This window comes from Rhinatrema bivittatum, chromosome 6, assembly GCF_901001135.1.
Source record: "Rhinatrema bivittatum chromosome 6, aRhiBiv1.1, whole genome shotgun sequence".
NCBI classification, from domain to species: domain Eukaryota; kingdom Metazoa; phylum Chordata; class Amphibia; order Gymnophiona; family Rhinatrematidae; genus Rhinatrema; species Rhinatrema bivittatum.
In genome coordinates this window covers 222,382,785-222,403,394 of record NC_042620.1, presented here as the reverse complement: position 1 = coordinate 222,403,394, position 20,610 = coordinate 222,382,785, and the positions used below count along the sequence as shown (strand labels likewise).

The 20,610-nt window shown below is 41.1% G+C and overlaps 1 protein-coding gene across 5 annotated transcripts in view; it reads right to left on the bottom strand.

The window, feature by feature from the left end:
* The window catches only part of DACH2 (dachshund family transcription factor 2), a 912,520-nt gene that overhangs the window by 49,799 nt on the left and 842,111 nt on the right, over positions 1-20,610 (bottom strand). For all 5 annotated transcript variants that reach the window (XM_029606589.1, XM_029606588.1, XM_029606590.1 and 2 more), the window contains one exon: positions 3,495-3,640. In XM_029606589.1, coding sequence (XP_029462449.1) covers positions 3,495-3,640 — 146 coding nt within the window. The remainder of the gene's footprint in view (positions 1-3,494; positions 3,641-20,610) is intronic.

Below are 20,610 nucleotides of genomic sequence, written 5' to 3'. Positions count from 1 at the left end.
TAGATAGTAAGAGATCATTCTTAGTTAAGCATGACTTTATTTCACTGCCTTTGTAAAACTAACAAAGCATTTAAAAAACTCTACAATATAGAACCTTGCAAGGATTTGAAGAACTAATAACACATATGCCATCACTGAATCTACAGCATTTCCACATGTGAACAAATTGCTGTCAGATTTTTACTTCTGATTTTCAAATAACATTTCTGAATTTGATCAGCAACTAATAAATCACAGGCAATTTGGAAATCTACAACATTTCTGTAAATGCTCCTGCTGCTTAGAAGGGAGTGAATCAAACATGCTCAAGGTGCAAGCTGGCTGATAGAATGCCCAACCAATCTTCCACTTCCTGGTCACAGTGTGTGCTGGGTAAGACTGAGCTATATGCAGCGGCATCCCCTTTGGTAGGGCTGAATCAAGGGTTGCTTGCACTCCCTACCCACCCTGTTTGATTCTACCACCTCCATTTCCCATGAGTAGCACATGATCCTCTCCCACCTTCTTACTGCCCTCCTTCCAGCAGGACGAGAGCAGCACTTCTTATCTGCATCTGCCATTTCCTCTGCTAGCTTCATATGAAGTCTGAACCACACAAGGTCCTGTAGTCTTGAGGGACTCACTGTCCCTGCAGAGTTTAAACTTCATAGTAGCATACATACTAATAATGACAACAGAAAAGGACCAGATGGCCCATCCAGAAGAGTATCACCCCTATGACTGAGCTAGTCACCTACAGGCACTCTCTGCCTTGTGTTGTGCCAGTAATGGCAGTGCAGCCGAGCGGCTAGAAAAAGAAAACAAGTCTAAGTAAACTGCATATGAACTAGTGGTATTGTTTTAAGGGCTACCAGATCCTACTGCATAGCAATAGCAGGTCGACTGCAGTCAAATTTGTACAGTAGGAGACAAAGACTAGTGAACACACATTTGAAATGACAGGCTGAATCAGCAGTGGGAAAAGGGTCCAATTAGCCTATGTAAATTTGTTTATTAATTGACTGTATGATGTATACTTAACATTACTTGGCTCCTTGTCAAACAGTTTAAGATACTGACGATCATCCCTATAATAGTGTGCCATGGGGAAACACATTTTTTGTCTCATATGCTATTCCTTTACATTCCACCACAGACCTTGCGTTCTTCTGGACAAAAGCTGCTGGCAGGTCCTTCATTTCATGTATATTGCTTACAGGAAACTAGAACCAGAACTTTTCCATAGTGGGTCTTCTACTGTGGAGCACCTTACCTGGTGAACGTAGAGATTATGCTGAATATTTCAGCTTTAGGAAAAAGTTGCTTTTTAAGCAAGCATTTAATTAGTTTTAATTTATTATAAATTAGACTTTGTTTTTATTGTTAAGTGTTTTATATTTTTCTGGTTATTCTTTACATGTTTTGAGTTTAATTTATATTGGAATTGATTTTGTGGATGTGATATTGTAAATTGGAATTGGGGGCATAACAATATGCAAATAAATTATGTAAATAACAAAACTGCAATGTGATGCTTTCACTTATTCCTGCCTCCAGTGGTAGGTTTCAAGAGAGAGGGTGAAAGAAGGGTGAGACAGTGGTTAAAAGAGAATGGGGGAGCGTAATAGACACATACACACTGCTAATGCCCATGTTATTCTTTCATCTCCCGTCTCCATGAACAACAGAAAGGCATGTTCATTCAGTTCTCATTTTTCAACTCCTCCCATTTTGGGATTTGATGACCTGCTTTTGATAATGAAAAGAAACCAAAACCTAACATGCTGTTAGGTACTACTTAAATAAAAAAGTTTAGTTGCTCTTGAACTGGTATGGTAACTCCATTATTAAGATAATGATACCAAGTAAATAACAAATTAATAGGAAAACAACGATTACAAGATTGAAACATCAGTAATCATATTCAATTAAAATATTTGATTTTATATAATTGTGTTACTTACTTTTTTGTGTCCTACTAACAAGGATGTGTTTCAGCACACTAATTTTACCCTTGTGAGGAGATTTAGTTACAAATTTTCATGATATAAAACTGCAGTTAAGTAGAGTATCCCTGCATCACCATCTTGAGACTACATACAAGCAACCAGTTTTATACATTTTATATCAAATCTTTCAAAGGGATATGATTTTTTCAATTGATTTCAATCCACAGATTTTAATTTAAACTTAATTTTGTAAATAAAAATAAAATTGTAGAGCAGAATTCTTAGCTATCAAAGAAGGCCTAATAGGTTACAATTTTGATAATAAAGCTGGAATATATGAATGCATGTGCAGGAAAATAACACTGCAAGAATGTGTTTTACTATTAAATTAGAAATGAAGGCTTGGCCATGTAATTTTATTATCATTTTAAGATGAAAATATGATTTTACATTCATATGGGAACTAGAATAAAATGTAAAAATATATTAGGGGAATATGTACACTAGTCAACTTTATTTCACAATGAAGTCCATACAGCAGTAAAGATCAAGCTATACATGGTATGTTCTGAGCACATAAGCACAGAACTGCCTGGAGGGATTGGGGAATTGGGTTCTAAGGCTTTAGGAGAATGCATTCATGATTACTTACTACTGGACAGAACCTGTAAGAAAGAACCTGTTATATGGGCTAATTTGTTTCACTGGTTTTGTCATAAATGCCAAGATACTTTTTGACACGCTGTTGTATTTTCTGATCACGTGTTTGAATTTCTGGTACATAGAACATACGATGGGATTCACATACAAGCTGATTTTCCCATGCATAACTTGGCAGTCTAAAAATGTCCTTCCATGGTGTGGCTAAAACTACACATTGTTTAGGTCGCAGAAGGGAATAAAACATGTCTATATTCAATGTGCCAATCCTTCTGCATTATTTTCCATGGAAAAAATTACTCACAGAAAAAGTCAGTGCAATAGTCCATGAGCAGGGCTGGTGCAAGGGTAGTATGTGCCCTAGGCGAACCTTCTGCCTTTTGCCTGTCCCCCCCTCCCCTCCCCTCCCGTCCAGACCCTGACCTCATTCACTCAGATAGGTCCCCTCTCTTACACACACTTAGGTTCCTTGACTCATTCACACATGCACCCTTACACAGGCTCCCTCCCTTTCTCTCACTAACACCATTGCTCTCTCGTACACAGACAATCCCTCTCACTCACACACACAAACAGAGGCACCACTCATGGCCCGCTGAGACTCTGCTTCTCTTGACCACAAGCAGGATGGACGCTGCTTGTGGCCCGCTGAGTCGCTGCTTCTCTAGGCCGCAAGCTGTTCTTTGCCACTCCCTAATGGCTGGCGCTCTAGGGGACCGCCTAGTTTGCTTATTGGGATGCACCAGTCCTGTCCATGGGAACTCTGTACTCATGGCAAGTTTATACTTTTGCTTTGGAACCTGGGGCAAAGTACGTGGGTAAATGGGCCCATCAACTTTGTCCCAAAATGCAGTTTGAAAATTGCTCATTAATGAATGTCTGTCTAATAACAAAAGGAAAAATTACCTGAATGTTGGTTAGAAGAGTTTCTACTGATGAAAGCCCATCAGCAAACAAAAAGGGTGCTGGGAATCCAGGTGGCAAGGATTGTCCAGCCAGTTGAACTTTATCTAAGGTTGGTTTCATTACTGGAATGGCAATTTGTATCTCTTCTGTAAAGATAAGTGAGAAAACAGCATAGTTATTTTATTATCTCCAACAGCTTCCTATTGTAGGTTAAGGATAGGATAATTATCTTTTGTTGGTAAGGTTCAGCATATGAGTAGCTACATGCTGCTGAAGCATTACACTTCAGTATTTAACAGCTGGATGTTAAAATGAGCACCAAGGAACTATGAGCAGATGTTACTCAATTGCTTCTGATAACAAATTCTAGAATCTTCATTTTGAATTAAGTGTATTCACATAATGGTAAAATCAACTCAGTTTTAGTGACAGTAATCCATACCAGAATGTGTTATTTTCATTATAAATTGTTTACTTTGCTTCAACTAACAGAAAAGCAGCAAGACTCTTTGATTGAGTACTAGTTTTGAAATACCTTGTTTAGACCATACCACATTGTAACTCAGACCCTCACAGCTTGAAAGTCCAATTGATCTACTATAATCAAAGGTTACATCAACGAGGAAAATTTTTTTTGTTTTTCAAGGACCAAAATTGTGTCTTCACTATACTGTGGCACATTTGTCATCTAGGCTTGTCACTATTGCCCATATAGGACTCTATTCTACATATATTACATTCTTGTTAACTAGTTTTTCTTGCATCTGACTTACAGTATTTCTGCAGTAAGCAATGACAATTACATGATTAGGGGGAAGAACTTGTAATTGTAACCCATCGTATCAGATTTAAAATCATCATGCTCGTAAACAAATTCATTCATGACGATGCTCCACAACATTTGTCAGAGCTCTTTAAGTGTGTGCATTAAGGTCCACCAGTCGACAACCAGTGGAAGTTCCCAATATTAAGTTAAGCCCATTTACACCAACCCATCAATGAGCCTTATCAGCAAGTAATTGGACCAACACTGTGGAAAGTGCTTCTGGATGCTTTAAAGCAAGTTCAGGATGTTAAGTTGTTCAGGAAGATGCTTTTAAATATTTTGTATACTGATTATGTTTTAATATGCATTCTGGGGCAGATTTTAAATACTTGCGCGATCGCGTACTTTTGTTCGCGCACCAGGGGCGAACAAAAGTACGCTGGATTTTATAAGATACGCGCGTAGCCGCACGTATCTTATAAAATCTGGGGTCGGCGCGCGCAAGGGGGTGCACATTTGTGCAACCTGCATGCGCCGAGCCCAGCGTGGCCTGCCTGTTCCCTCCGAGGCTGCTCCGATTTCGGAGCGGCCTCGGAGGGAACTTTTCTTCGCCCTCCCCCCACCTTCCCCTCCCTTCCCCTACCTAACCCACTCCCCCGGCCCTATCTAAACCCCCCCCCCTAACTTTGCGCGCGTCGGCCGGCAGGCCCACTCCGTTCTCCGGTCCCGGGGGCTGGTCCTGAGGCCTCGACCACGCCGCCGGGCACGCCCCCGAAACGCCCCCGGAAACGCCCCCTCCCTCCCCTTTTCGAAAGCCCCGGAACTTACATGCGTCCCGGGGCTTTACGCGCGCCGGCGGCCTATGCAAAATTTACGCGCGCGGGCCTTTTAAAATCCGCCCCTTTATGTTTTATATTACAGGTAATGTCATATGTATGTAATCCACTTGGAATGACTTTGTTAAACAAATGGAATATAAGCATTTTAAACAAAATTGGTAGTCTTATTCCCCATGATAAATATACTGTGCTGTAAAAATGTATTGGTCAAGTCGCCTGAATGGTCAAAATGCATGCAATGTACCAACAGAGGCCAATGTACTAATCCATGGTGTTTATCATGGGTTATAGACCTGTTTGCATAAACGTTTGTTAGGGATGCTAATGAGCTCTGAAGTCATTAGCATCTGCAGCAAAACTGTATTTTGGCATGGCCAGGAACTTCATGCAAGGAATTTGAACAGATATGTCTGACAAGATCTCTCTCTGGTAAAACCATGCTGTCTCAGATCCCGAAACCCACTGAATTCAAGATGTGTTACTATCCTTTCCTTAAAAGTCTTCATTAATTTTGCACCAACAAAGTCAGACTAATCAGTCTGTAATTTCCAACCTCCTCTCTATTACCACTTGTGTAAACTGGAACAATAGCCGTCCATCTCTAGTCTCTTGAAATCACTCCTGTCTCCAATGATCTATTGAACAGGTCCTTCAGTGGGCTTGCTAGAACCTCTCTTATATCTCTTATTATCCTAGGACATATCCTTCCAGTCACGTGGCTTTGTCCAATTTTAGTTTTTCTAGTTTTATAAAAATATTGTGTCCTGTAAATAATGTGGCATCTATCCCATTATCAAATGTACCCTGATCAACAATCAGGGCTCTTTCTTAGGATCTTCTAATACTTTGATGTCTACTAGTTGAAGTATGCCACTTTAGAGCTACAAGATCAAAACTAGGGTTCACTGCATAACTTGGCTACCCAACCAGTCAGTGATGATCTGACCTTGCAGATCGCTTCCACCACCTGTGATAACACTAGGCTATACATATACCCAAGTTTCTGCCAAGCAATGCAAAGCTCCAGAAAACCCCAAGACTGAGAGTGGTATTGCTTGTAGAGCTTTGATTCCTCCAGAGCCCAGGCTGGAATAATATGGAACTTCCTTTAGGCCAATACCTGGAAGAAATGATGTCATGTATCCCTTTAACCCTAAGCTGCAACAAAGAAAATCAACCCAACCCCTTCCTCAATTAATGTCCCTTCATAATAGTTCCCATCACAATTCCCATAAACAGGGTGAGAGGGTGGGAATGCCAACAAGAATGCCCAATACAAAGTGGATTTGCAGTTGACTGAAACCCTTGAAGCCCGTCAATGCCTGCAGGTCCTTGTGGGAAGCAGTGATTAACTAAATACCACTCATGCCCCACAGATGCCTTCCTCCCAGCATGAGCCTCACGCATCTGATGGGAAGATGAAAAACTGACATAAGTGGGCACCTGATAAGATGGGAAGGGGCTTGGCCATGTAATAATGTTCCTATCTATCTCAGGGCTCCCTTTACCTCTCTAGCTATGCCATCCGGACTACTTTCCATGCCCTCTTTTTTAGTTTTTACTAATATTGCTCTCTCTTCTTCTCTTTCCAAAAGCCTTTGTATGTTTTGAATGATCATAAGAACATAAGAGCATGCCATACTGGATCAGACCAAGCATCCTATTTCCAAAGGTGGCCAATCCAGGCCATAAGAATCTGGCAAGTACCTGTTTTTACTTTTTAAACTAGTTCTTGAAATTAAGTCACGTATTCTGCATTTTTAGAAATTACTGTTTCTACATATTTATCACAGAGCTAAAATGAATGTTACTTTTTTATTGGACAAAACAATTTCCCCAGGAAAGTTAAGATAGAGTAAATACTGAAAATTATTATATGTATGTAGGACCATATTTAAAAAGCAGCTTAATTATAATGAAACAGGATTGCATACAGAAATTCAGTCCAAATTGCTATTTTTTTTTAAATATTTTTGTAATCCAATGCAATTAAAAATAAATGAGTAGCACAATCAAACCAGATGTGGAACAACAAACATTCAAATCCCAACAGACCCAAAAGATAGAAAAATGTAGCTTCCTCCTGGAAAATATAACTCCATCTTAAACTGAAGAAAAACACTAAAGAAAAGTAAAATTGGAGGACCATAACATCAAACCAAGCCCACAATGGCTTGGTTTGATGTTATGGTCCACAATGGCTCTGGATTATACTCCCTGAGGCAGTTTTCAACAAAACATGGCACCATGTCGGGGTGTTATCAACAGAGTTATGCTAAGTGTTTTTCTTCAATTTGAAACTGAATTACATTTTCCAGGAGGAAGCTACATTTTTCTGTCTTTTGGTTCCATTGGGATTTGAATGTTTGTTGTTCCACGTCTGGTTTGGATTGTGTTACTCATTTATTTTTAATTGCATTGGATTACAAAAATATAAAAAAATATAGCAATTTGAACTGAATTTCTGTATGCAGTCCTGTTTCCTTATAATTAGGCAGTTTGGTGTATATGGTCCTAAATACAGTCAATAATTTTCAATACTTATTATGTCTTAAAATTTCCTTGGGAAACTGATTTGCATTGAATTCATATTTTCCTGGTTTTTGGCTTGTTAGTGACTTTTTACTGGAACAGCATACTTTCTAAACTAAAATAATCCTCTGACTATTCAATATTTTTTGTTTAATACATAAACAGGTGAATTTTACAAGCCAGATGCGTGTATCAATCACGGGATGTGTGAATAAGCTGGGCTGGCGTGCACCGAGTGGATTTTAAAAGCCGCCTGGATATATGTGTATCTCTTGCTGTGCACACAAATGAAAAGCTTCCAAAAAGGGGCAGGGCAGGGGCGTGGTCTGGGCGGGGCATGGGCATGCCAAGATTTCAACCTGAAATCTGCGCCTATCTACTCATGCAATCTGGCACGTGCCGGGGTCCCTCCTGCGTAACTTTACTTCTGCTATGGATGATGTTTAAGTGATAAAACAAAAAACCCTAGGCAGATCAGCAGGGTCTTAAGAATCAAGGCGAACAGGGGGAAGGAAGGCTATTTAACTAGGGGGGTTGGGAAGATTAATTCCTTAACTGGACGAACTAGGAATAAACTGGGAAAACTAGCAATGGAAGCAGCGCATGTCCCTTTAAAATCCCCGTACTTATGCGGCAGAAGCAGGATTTGCGTGCACAGGTGCACACCCCCTTAAAATTCAGCACACATGTGCACACGCCCAGACTATTTTATAACATGCGCAGATATACGCATGTATGTTGTAAAGTGGCAGTGTCTCTGCGCTCGGGCCAGCGAATGTGTGCACACGTGTGCCTGCGTGCCAGTTTCAAAATTTACCGTAAAGATTCTTTGGCTTTCAAAATTCTGAAAATATCCCTGCATAAAGCACTAGAAAATAAACCATTATTTAGTCCTGTTTCTACATTCTCGGACACAGGCAGAAGTTATGACAAATAGTGGCCCCAAAAGTGCTTTTTTAGTAATTATTAAAACTAATATATTGACCATCAATTCTTGGTACATGTGCTGTCTAAAGAATGTTGCACAACCTGACCCAGAAACTTAATTTTTGTACATGCCTTAGTTATATTAACTCCAGGATTTACAATTAAGCTATGTTATGATTGCAGGCTCACGGGAAGCCCCTGCACACTTACCCCGAATGCCCACAGCAGCACTCTATGGCCGGGCCTTTGAGGACAGCTAGTTCTCTCCTGTGCAACATAGATGATGCCATCCTGGCCCCTCCCCCTGTTCTCCTTAGGTGTGCATGCGTGCCAAGTCCTCAGATTTCAAGAGCCCATGGCAGGAAAAGGGCAGCGATGCCCACTGATGATGTTGGTGCCTCCGTCCTATAAAAGGACCCCTCTGACTCTCACACCTCGCCTCAGCAATGGAGCTCCTACATCCCGGAGTATAGTGTTTGTTGTTGCTTCCTGTGTTTCTGGTTCTGCTGCTTGCCTCGTCTCTTCAGCCCAGTCTTGCCTTCTCTCTCAGTCTGGCCCAGCCTCAACTTCTCCAACTCTTACCCTCTTGCCTGCTCTGCTGTGTCAGTCCTTCTCCTCATCTCCCCAGCCTGTCCTTGGACCGACTTTTGGTTCTGAACCTCGCCTGGACACTGACTATTCTCGCTTGCTGCCCGCCTCTGACCTGGGCCTGGCCCTGAACCTGCACATTCGCTACTTCGATAGAGACACTTGCCTAAGACTTGCTGGCCCCCAGAACCTGAGGAGCTCAACTCAAGGGGAAAGGGGTTGGTATAGGTGAAGCTTCTGTCCAGTCTCTTCCTTGTGCAGATCTGCCAGCTGTCAGTGAGAACCTATGGGGGCCTACTCCGTAGGCTATGTCAATCTCACCACAGCAGCAAGGGCCCACAAATTTTACAAGGTAAAACATATTATTTTCTTCCATTTTATAATTCTAGAGGGAATCAGCAAATCAATTTACAATGCAAGTACACTGTGGAATCATAACATCTGTAATATAATAAAGGGAGAAAAAGTCTTGAGGTATCTTTAAGACAGAAGAGAATTTTTATAATTCTATAATCAAAATGCTGGAAACTAAGCCAGTTAGAATAGTAGTGGTTTCCTGATAAGTATGTGTAACAAGTAGAGTTTGTTTTTGCTTTTTTATTTTAAATGGAATTTTTTCAAAATTCTTTTGAAATATTTACAGCAGGGGTGAGCCTGTAATATTTAAACAACCTAAATATATGTTTTGGTCTAGTATACCATTATTTTGCTATTTTCTCAGATTCTAAAATGTACCTTCCTGCTCTGCTGCTTTATTTTTAAAAAGATAAGTGTTCCTTAAATTAATAGTGCTGTCTATTCCTAAAATTTTCACTTTAAGGAATGAAGAGATAATTCTGAGTTACAACCGACCTTTGAAAAGGAAAGTATTTTTTCTATATGTATATCATAAAATCTCCTATTATATTACAATGTCTAGAATTCTGCACAATTTGGAGAAGAAAGTAATCCTATTAAATTGGCTGAAAGGAAAATTACTATTGACTATAAAGACAGGCAGCATGGTCTATGGTTTGCAATGTTGCTATACAGTAAATTGAAGTTTCAAAATAGTATTACTCTTCTTTAAAGAGATAGACACAGCTAAATTAGTTGCTGCTTGCTGCAGCGAGGATCAAATGCAAAAAGACTCATATTTCATCAAACCTAGTCAACACCGGGAAAATAAATAGAAATATAAGAGGCATGCAGGCAATGATTCATTTTGATAATCTGGCCCAGGAGAGACACACAGAGACAGCACACAGATCTAAGCTTCTACCAAAAGACAAATAGGACACAGAGGGTGGGAATTGGGATGACAGTATAGCAGAGGTCACATCGATTTTCAGCAGCAGTTTTCACACAGATGAGATAACCCTGGACTCTATTTGGCCCATTGTTCATATCCTACCTGTCCCACGAGCAATAAATTTCCTAGTCCCAGAAAAAGGGCAGTAAAAAAGAAGGATTCTACTTATGACTTCTTATGATTAAGTTTTTGCGCTAACCAAACATGCTTTGCAGACCAAGGTCACATTGCATGTTAAGGTCTCTAATAGCCGAAATCTAGTAGACGCATATAATGTTTTGTGTATATGAGTGGAACTGTCAAACCATCCATCATGTTTTTTCCCGATTAAAATCACACACTGAAAAGATGAATGATAAATGTATCAGAAACCTATCTCAGTTTTGTAACAGGCCTTCAATCTGAATGATATCTACATTTTGCCACATTCTTGTAAGTGAATTTTTAGGGACACACCAGCAAAGCAAGAGAGAAGCTAAATGCCAAAGCAATTAAAAATGGGCCAATGTTAGGAGCATATATTTACTGTACATAAAGTTAGACACAACATTTTTTAGTACAAACTAGTTTAAAGCATTTTTCATTTTACAGTTTCTCCTTACATGCATAACACCTCAATCCAAACAAATATGACTATAAAACGATATGTCAAAAGCCAGCTCTGCGGATTGTCATAGCATTGTGTGCTGAGGTACAGGGACTCATATTTAAGTCTCCTGTCCAATGAGGCCAGCAGGACTTAGGAGTTCCATGGAAGTGAGACGCTGAAGCCAAGGAAGGGCAGGGAGATGGCTGCATTACAGGATTATCCCTGGTGGCCACAGAGTGACACTGAAGGTTTGTCTCAGAAAAGACTTCTTTTCAGCCCTAGGGCCAAGGTTAACCAGGCACATCTTCTGGGGTGAAGAGATTGATTAAACTGGGAAAATTAGGGATAAAAGAAGCATGACAAAATCAGTGCTCAAAGAACCTTGCTGTCTTTCTAGTCATTTAAGAAAAGTAAAAGTATTACCCTTTCTGAGACTGAATACTAAGGGGTACATTTTAAAATACTAAGGGGTACTTTTGTTCGCGCACCAGGCTACGCGCGTATCTTATAAAATCCGGGGTCGGCGTGCGCAAGGGGGGTGCACATTTGTGCAACTTGCACGAGCCGAGCCCTGCGCGCGCTCTGCCCATTCCCTCCGTGGCTGCTCCAAAATCGGAGCGGCCTCAGAGGGAACCTTCCTTCCACCCCCCTGCACCTTCCCCTATGTAACCCACCCCCCCCCGGCCCTATCTAAACCCCCCCCCTACCTTTATTGCACAAATTACGCCTGCTCGAAGCAGGCGTAACTCGCTCGCGCCGATGGTCCGCTGCTGCGCCATCACCCGACCCGGGGGCTGGTCCGGAGGCCTCGGTCATGCCCCCCGGCCGGCACCACACCCCCCAGAATGCCCCGAACGTCACGCCGCCCCCCGACAAGCCCCCCTAGCAAAAAAAAAACCACTGATGAATCAACAAAAGTTTTTCACTGATGCTTTTTTTTAGCTTAAATAGAATGAGCTCACAAACCGCGATGAGAAAGCTCTGCGGAAAAGGAGAGACTGAAGAGGGACCCTATGTAGCCACATGGATTAGGGCATCCTGGGCAGGATCAATGTGCTTATCAAAGTTCTAGACATGTTGACATATGTTTTCTGTGCTGGGTTCCATCAGATGATGTCACCCATGTGTAAGGACTACCATCCTGCTTCTCCTAGGAGAAATTTGCATATCATGGAGACTCGGTATAATCACATTTAGTTCATGAATTCATTCTGGATATCCTGAAAACCTAACTGGCTGTGGGGTCCCCTGGACAAGTTTGGGAAGCCCTGCTCTAAAGTATCTCAATCTTAATAGACATAAAAGGCACTTCAGCAGGTGTCCATGGTGTTTGTGTGTTTCACTGGAGCCAGATTGTGCCTGTGCTGGATGGAAAGAACGTGCCCTAATAGCAAACGGTGTGCACTGTTTCCCATTAGCGCAGGTGCGAATAGGACACTGGGATACACAGGAATCATGGCTCCAATGGTATCATCATAAATCAAACAGGCAACGGGGTCCAGGAATTCATTGGGGGGAGGGAGGGCTGGGAACATGGGGAACCTCAGGTTTTGGAAAGTTGGGTGGGGCTCAGGGTTCACTGTTGTGTTTATGGGGGGCGGGGGCTGGGAAAGAGAGGAGTGATGGGGCAGATGGGGGCCAATAGGTATCCTGTTATTGTACCCTGTCATTTCTGATGGGCTTTCTAACTAGTACAAAATAAAACAGGCTAAAAACTTCTACTCCTCATTAAAGAAGAGGACTAGGTTAAAATTTTAGACAAAGTACATAAGAGATCAATGTCTAGCCATTTGGCTGAGCAACAATACAAAATTTAACTTAGGCAACATATGATACCTAATATAGGATGCGCATGGAAAAAACTTTCATTAAACATTGCTATTTTCTTTTCTGCATTTAAGCACATGCTAAATTGTTTTAATGCACACTAAATCAGTTTAGCATGTACTAAAATGCAGAAACAAAATGAAATGCTGTATTTTTGTGTTGCTTCAGATAGGAAATGACACATTTATTTATTGATGTATTTATCATCATGAGCACCTTCCTAATATACAAAGAACAAGGAGCTTCCCTGATAACAGGTGCTGGGGGGTTAGGATAAATAGGGCCCATTATTACACATCTCCATAACTAGCCAGTGACAAAGCCCTCTTGGCTTACAGCAAGGAGCGGTAAACGATTCTACAGGGATCCTAGCTATAGACGATGATAGGTATCGCTTTTAGGCAGGGAATTTCCAAACCCTGAACAGACGTGCACGCCAATCATACTGTCGCTTGCTGTCAGGAAGACTGGCGACAACTAGAGATTGGAGGAAGAGTAATCCAACTCCTTCCCCTCCCCTTCTATGATTGATTTCCAATATCTTGGAATACACTGCAAATGGAGAAACTGATAGTGCACATCAAAAACAAGAAAAAAACATCTGTAGATGTTTGGGAAAGCTTTCTTGTGTGGTATTTCATGTACAAGCAGAGCTACTTGTTTACCTGAAGATCTACTGCAAAAGAAAAAGAGGCACTTAGGTACGTGTCATAATTCCTGGATCCTTATTGTTATTATTCTTAACACATATGGGCACGTATGGCATACATTTGTGGACTGAAGTAAAATCAATGTTTTAGTGAAATACTAAATTAAGAATTGTCTGTGTGTGACAAATAAGTAAAAGGATTTCAATTTTAAAAATAAGTCCAAAATTGGGCTTGCCACTGCACTCAAAATAAGGTTCATCATATTTGAACTGAATTTTGTTTACATCCAGTTGTACACTTCCCTGTTTTATTGTAACTGCAATTTTCTAACCATGCACTTGTTATAGTTTCAGTTATATGTATATATCAAACCGACATGATGTGATTCTTGTCATGAATGCCAGTATAATAAAAACACTAAATAAATAAATAAATAAATAAATAAATAAATCCAACATGTATACTCACTACAAATTCAGCACATAGCTATGTAAGGCCTGATAAAACCTTTCCAAGGCTCTCAGAGGGAAACTAAGAGCAGGATATGATCACTGAAAACTAATTAGAGTTACATTATAGTGAACTGTAGTGAAAACAAAGTGAACACATCCTCTTGGTACATAGGACAGGCGTGAGCCTTTATAGCATTTTCATTCCTTTAAAAGGTATTCCTTTAAATAATGCTACAACCTCAGCAAAGTCACTGTCATTTCAGATCAACTAAATAAAACAAACAAGTCCTATATGTTTCAAATTCTTAAAGCTAATTATACTATTAGTTTCTAAGGAAGCCTCCATTTTGGACAATTCTTTCCAGGTTAGTTATGCTTGTCACCAAATACTTAAGGGCCTATATGCTAAAAGACATTAGTGTTAACGAGGAGTTACCTCATGCACATGTACAAGGCACATAATTTGCATTCAGTGTTAATTCTTACATGGGTTAACATGGGCCATTGAGAAAATGTGTAACACCCCTTACCTCCTCAGCAGCACCCTCTGATCATAGGCTCCTCCGACATAGCTCTCAGTACCGAGCTTCATCCAGTGACCCTAACTAGAATGAGACTGCAGCTCCTGATCTTTTATATAGGCCCTGCATCCAGGATGACATCATCACTGCATGAATATATAAGGAAGCTCAGTGTACTCAGCCAGCACCTCAGCAGCAGGTACTTTTGGGATTCTTCTGCCAAGGTGTTATCATTGTGCTGGTTCCTGACTCCTGTTCCTGCTTCTGCTCCAGTCCTTGCCTGTCCTGGTTCCTGCCTGTCCTGCATCTCCTTGCTTTAAGACTGACTTCTTGTTGCTCACCCAGCCTGGCCCTTGACATTGCTTCATTTGCTGTTAACCTAACCTTGGCTTGTTTTCTCGTCTCTGCCTGAATGCTGCCAGCCCTGACCCTTGCCTGCTATACATCAGCCATCGCCTGTCTGGACCTAGTCCATGCTTGCATTAATTAGGCTATGTCAACCCAACAGTGGCCCAAGGTCTCATCTTCCTGCAGCATGACAAAGTGTAATTAACTTTTCTGCCAATGGCCTATTTTAATGTGCAAGACTGGAGTCTCCTGCTCCTGTCTCCATTGAGAACAGGTGTGTCCCATCGTAGCTGACCTAGCCCTTTCACTTTGGCTTGGTCAACATGAGAAAACTGATCTGCAAAGTGCGGCCTGCATTACCATGGCCATGTTGTCTTCAACATGGCCATGGTACCAATACCATGTTCTACATATCATTAGTTTTGTACATCAGGCATTAAAATGGTTTTAACACAGTTTAGTACACAGACCCCTTGGTTTTGGAGAACATATTTTCCATAAAAAAAAAAAAAAGTACAGATGCAATATTTATGAATCATGTCTGACTCCTAACAGAATGACATATCTCTTCCTTTTTCTCTCTCTCTCTCCCATTAGGGGTTTGTGCACTTATTTTCATCAGTGAGCAAATGGATTCTTTCTCCTAACCTGGCATAAGTTAAGACACAGAAAATTTACTGATTTAACCTTGCAATTCAGGTGCCATCTTTAAAGTCAATGCCTCTGTTCTTAATTACAGTCTCTGAATGCAGAGGGCCCATGAAAGCAATTGAGGAGTAGCTGATTAATCCAGCACACTGTTTCTAAGTCCTACTTTTATTCATTTTAAATATAAATCACAGAACATTGCTTTGTGTTACAATAGCATTCTTACCACCAGTCTCCGTAATAAAAATATCTTACCATAAAAATATTATTAAGTCAATACATCTGAATAATTTCCTGAAAGGTGTAAATGCTTTGCAAGTATGTAATACTAAAATGCCATAAAAGAAGCACTCTTTTCAAATTGTCTTTTTATCTACTTATTCAAAACCAATTTATTTTGAATTTAATGAAAACAAAAAACTATAAAGCAAAACCGTTTAATTATTTTCATGATAGAAAAAAATATTCAATCTAACAAGCAATAGAGAAGTTTAATGAAACTATATTCTAAGCAGTGCAAACTAAACAATTTCTCTTTGCGTTTTCTTAAGGCTTATTGCATGAAGGATATAATGTAATGAGGGCAGATTGATGGCCCAGTAGTTAGTGCTCTGCAGTGCCAGGTGGAAGATCCTGGGCTTATATTCTGCTCCTTGATGTACCAGGGCTCACCACCCCTGGAAGATACTAATGTTTTGAAGAACAGAAGATGCTCCAACTAACCAAGCAGCTACATATCCAACATCAGCAATATATGAATGAATAATTTTAGTATATTTAAACTGAGTCTTAGGCATAATCCACAATAAAGGCCTACATTACAGCAACAGTGCAACATGGTTAATACTGAGTTCTGAAACCTAGAGAAAATGGTTCTATTAATTATTGTTTCACCTTGATCGTGATCTATGATATGATAAACCTTGTCTGCATGGAAGATCATGGATTATAGATGAGAGTTGAGGATCAAGTTTTTTCAACTCAACTTTCATTGCTCTATCTGGAAAGAAATTATCACTTTCTGTTACTGTTTAATTTACCTTTCACATGTCTAGTCCCCTTTAACCATAGTACACCACAGCACCGTTTATCCAAAGATCTATTAAGCATAAACTCTCATTATCCATAAATAATCGTGGTTCTTGAACTGTGATCTATTATCCAGAAAAACATTGATCATCCAGAATTTGAGCACCATTGGATGTCATAAGTCAGTGCTTCAGCCTCATTCTCAGCCCTGGCAAATCAGCAGCATTTCTCCTCTCAGTGGATAGCCCTCCGGGAGAAAAGGGCCAAAGGATTTGAATTTACTTTAGAGCCTTTCATTTTCAGTTGAAACCCATAAACTCCTGGATTTTTCCAAAGGTGACAATTGGTTTGAACTGATTTTCACCCTAGTTTTACACTGATTAAGCAGCAGCTCCAGATCCATGGATGCAATGTTGTAAAGGTTCCTGCCACTACTGCAAGCCAGTGATATCTAAAGCACGTGCTACATTTCAGGTCCTACCCTTTCCCAGCAGTGAAAACATTTGCCCTCCAGTGTCACAGATAACGCATTTCAAGTCCTGCCTCCTCTTTCCCAACTGCTGTCAGGTGCCACTGATGCAGCATTTGAAGTGGGCTTCCACCCTCACCCCCCTGGAAAGCATTTCCTAGCAGGCTCCCTGGTCCCAAAGAAAAGCAGAAACACAGAGCTGCAGAGCATGGGAGCCACAGCAAGCATGTGGCTGAAAAAGGAGTGAGGAGGAGCCGGTAGCCACCACTGGTAAGGAAGAATGCAGTAAGGGGGAGAGAGGGGGATTCTTGGCAAGGGAGTGGCGAAAGAAAGGGAGGGGAGTTGGAGATGCTGCTGAGTGGGTGGCTGGGAGAATCTGCTTAATATTGTTTTAGTGTCCTGGCTTTTGTCCATCAAAAGAAACTCTGATATTTATCCGGAAAAGTCGTGTCGTGTTTTTTTCTACTGATTTTCTCCTGGAGTATTCTTGTCATTCTAAACCCTGATAAATTCTCAGGAAAATAAAAAACAAAAAATAAGCTCCCTAACTGTAAGCCATTCCTCTGCACCTGCAGCAAAGAAGAGATCAACATCCTCGCACCTGTTCCCAGCATTTCTGGCAGAGCCTGCAGAAAAGGAACCCGACCGCCCATAAGCGTCAAACCTGGAAAATCAAATCTCAGCACAGGAAAGGGAAGGAAAAGGCACGTGCTGTCCCCGCAGCGGAAAGTGGAGCTGCTTAAAGAACTTAGAAAATAGCCACTGCTATTACTAGCAACAGTAACATGGAATAGACTTAGTGTTTGGGTACTTGCCAGGTTCTTATGGCCTGGATTGGCCACTGTTGGAAACAGGATGCTGGGCTTGATGGACCCTTGATCTGACCCAGTATGGCATGTTCTTATGTTCTTATGTCTAAGGGTGAGCATTACTAAATTCTAGCAAGAGTATGCTATTGAGCAAATGGTAAGCCATCACGAGAGACTTTTATTTTCAGCTTTTGTTTCACTTTTCCCAGGAATATATCAGTGTTTATTACAATAACAGCAAAAATGATATTTACCTGGAAAAATGAGTCATTTTTTTCTGAATTCTCCCATTTTTTGTTCTTGCTGTCATAAATACTCATAAATTCCCAGGAAAAATAAAATAAAACATGAAAATGAATGATTTCTATGATTTAAGTGCAGAGAAAGACAAGATTCTGAAGTTTTTTGTGGAGACTGATTTTGTAATGGGCCTCAGAATTTGGATGTGGGTAATGTGTTGTATGAGTGGCTCTTCCAGCGTTGCAATGAAGGTATGCCTTTATCAGGGCCGATGTCAATGGAGAAAGCCAAGTTTTTCTACATAGAAATGCAGTAAAGACACAAAAACTCTGTTATGCATCCTTCGGTACTTCTTTTTTTGCCAATTGATCAAGGAGTAAGGACACAAATTCTGCCTTCTAGATTAACAACTCACAGACTGGCTGTCTTGATGTGCTGTAATATATCTGGTATGGTTTGGAGACCGAGACCTTTCTACTTCTCTGTAAAGTACTCTGTGCTCTTCTGTTTCTGAGGCATCATCAATCCTGATGTAGTATCACCCTTGAAGTCAACACCTTCCTTCTCTAGCTGAACACCAGGCAGCTTAAAGTCCTCACACACGCACTAGTCCTTAATTTTACACAAATGTGGACTTTTAGGCACTCTACATGTGCAGCTTTTCCAGTATAGGTTATTATTTTACTGGTCTGAGATCAATAAACAACTTTTCTTTGAGAAGCATTGTTTAGAAACATAGAAACATGAGAGCAGAAAAGGACCATACGGCCTATCTAGTCTGCCCATCCACACCAATTGCTTAACTCTACAGTCCCTACCCCTTCTTCAGAAATCCCCTGTGCTTGTGCCATGCTATCCTGAATTCATCTACTGTCCTTGCCTCTACCATCTCCACTGGGAGGCTGTTCCATGCATCCACTACTCTTTCTGTAAAGATATATTTCCTTAGATTACTTCTGAGTCTCCCCTGTTTCACTTTCAACCCATCATTCCAGAGCCTCCTTTCCATTGAAAGAGATCCCACTTCCTGTCCAATGATACCTTGGAGAATTTCAACCCCAGACTGTACTGCTCCCTGTTTGTTTTCTTAATATATGGAGTGAACACCCATTTTCCCAGAAAAAAACTATTATCTGGAATGGCCTCGGTTCCAGCTATTCTGGATAAAAAATATTATGTCATGCATCGTCCCCTGCACAGATAAGTTATTTGGATCCACAGAGGGATGGTAACTTTAAAACAAGCATGCCTGTGCCCATACGTGCATTCATTTTATACTGTTCGCGTAAGTGCCTGCACATTATATAAAACAGCATATTTGCCTGTATTTGTGCCCCTAATTTTAAGCAGTTACATGAGGAAAGGTTATTTGCGTATTTTCCTTAGGGCTTGTCTGCTTTTACACGCACATGGTTTTATCACGTGTGCACGTGAAGGAAATTACCAGTTTTACCAATTAGTCCATCAGTTTGCCCATTCTATCGCTATGTCATCAAGACCCCTCTGGTTCTTCAGCCTACACTCCCCCCAGTTTACCCAAACCCCTCACCCTGTCAGTATTTCGCTATAAAGAATTTTATTCAGACTTACACCTGATAAATAGAAAAAATAAATATGCTGCTTTCACATATTATAAAATCGCAACTCGTGTGCGTAAAAGTTGGTCTCCATCCCAGAATGCCCCTGACTCGCCCCTAATCTGCCCTGTTTTTATACGTGCAAATTTTATTCGCACACTGGTACTAGCTCATATGTGCAATATTTATAAAATAGTTCTAGTGTGAATAAGTGCTACTTGCGCATGCATCTGCTATTTTGTGTGTGCGCATCTCTTTTAAAATGTATTTTATACTGTACAATACATTTTAAAAAGCTTCTAAGTGAGTAGATACTTCTTTAAAGAAAACTGATGCCATAAAGGAAGAATTATTTATAATCAATTTCTTAAGATTTTATCAGTTAAAGATAGTGAGGTCCATATTCAAAAGTATTTAGCCGGCTAACTCAGAAGTTAGCCGGCTAAATGAATATTTGGGCACTTATCCAGCTAAATTCTAGCAGCTAATAAGTTAAAGACAGCCGGCTACAATTTGGCCAACTAAGTTAGGGGCATTCTGAGGGTGTAACTAGGAGGAGCTAACTTCAATATTCTGTTGCGATTCAGCCATGGCTGGAGCCACGAGCCGCCTCTTACCTTCGCGGCCCAGAGGCCACCGGTGTCTGCCTGTTCTTCCCGCGGCTGGAGCCACCCGCGGACCTCTCCATGCTGCAGGAGGCCGTCAACATCCTTTCACGTGGCTCGGAGGCTGCGCCGCAGCAGAGTGCGGCTCGAGCTTCTCTCCTCCGTGGCCCGGAGGCCGCCAACTTGCCCGTGCGGCAGGAGCCATGCCGGGGTTCCCTTTCGCAGCATGGAGCCACTGAGGTTCCTGGGCCTGGTTGCAGGCCTAGAGGCCGCTCTGTAGCTCCACCTCCGCGGCAGGACGCTGCCTTCTACGTCGGGGCCTGCCTGCGGCCCTTCTCCTGCTCCAGTGGCAGTATGGCTGCTGTCCAGGGTCCTGCACCACTTCCTCCTTCCTCTTCCTTAGGTGTGG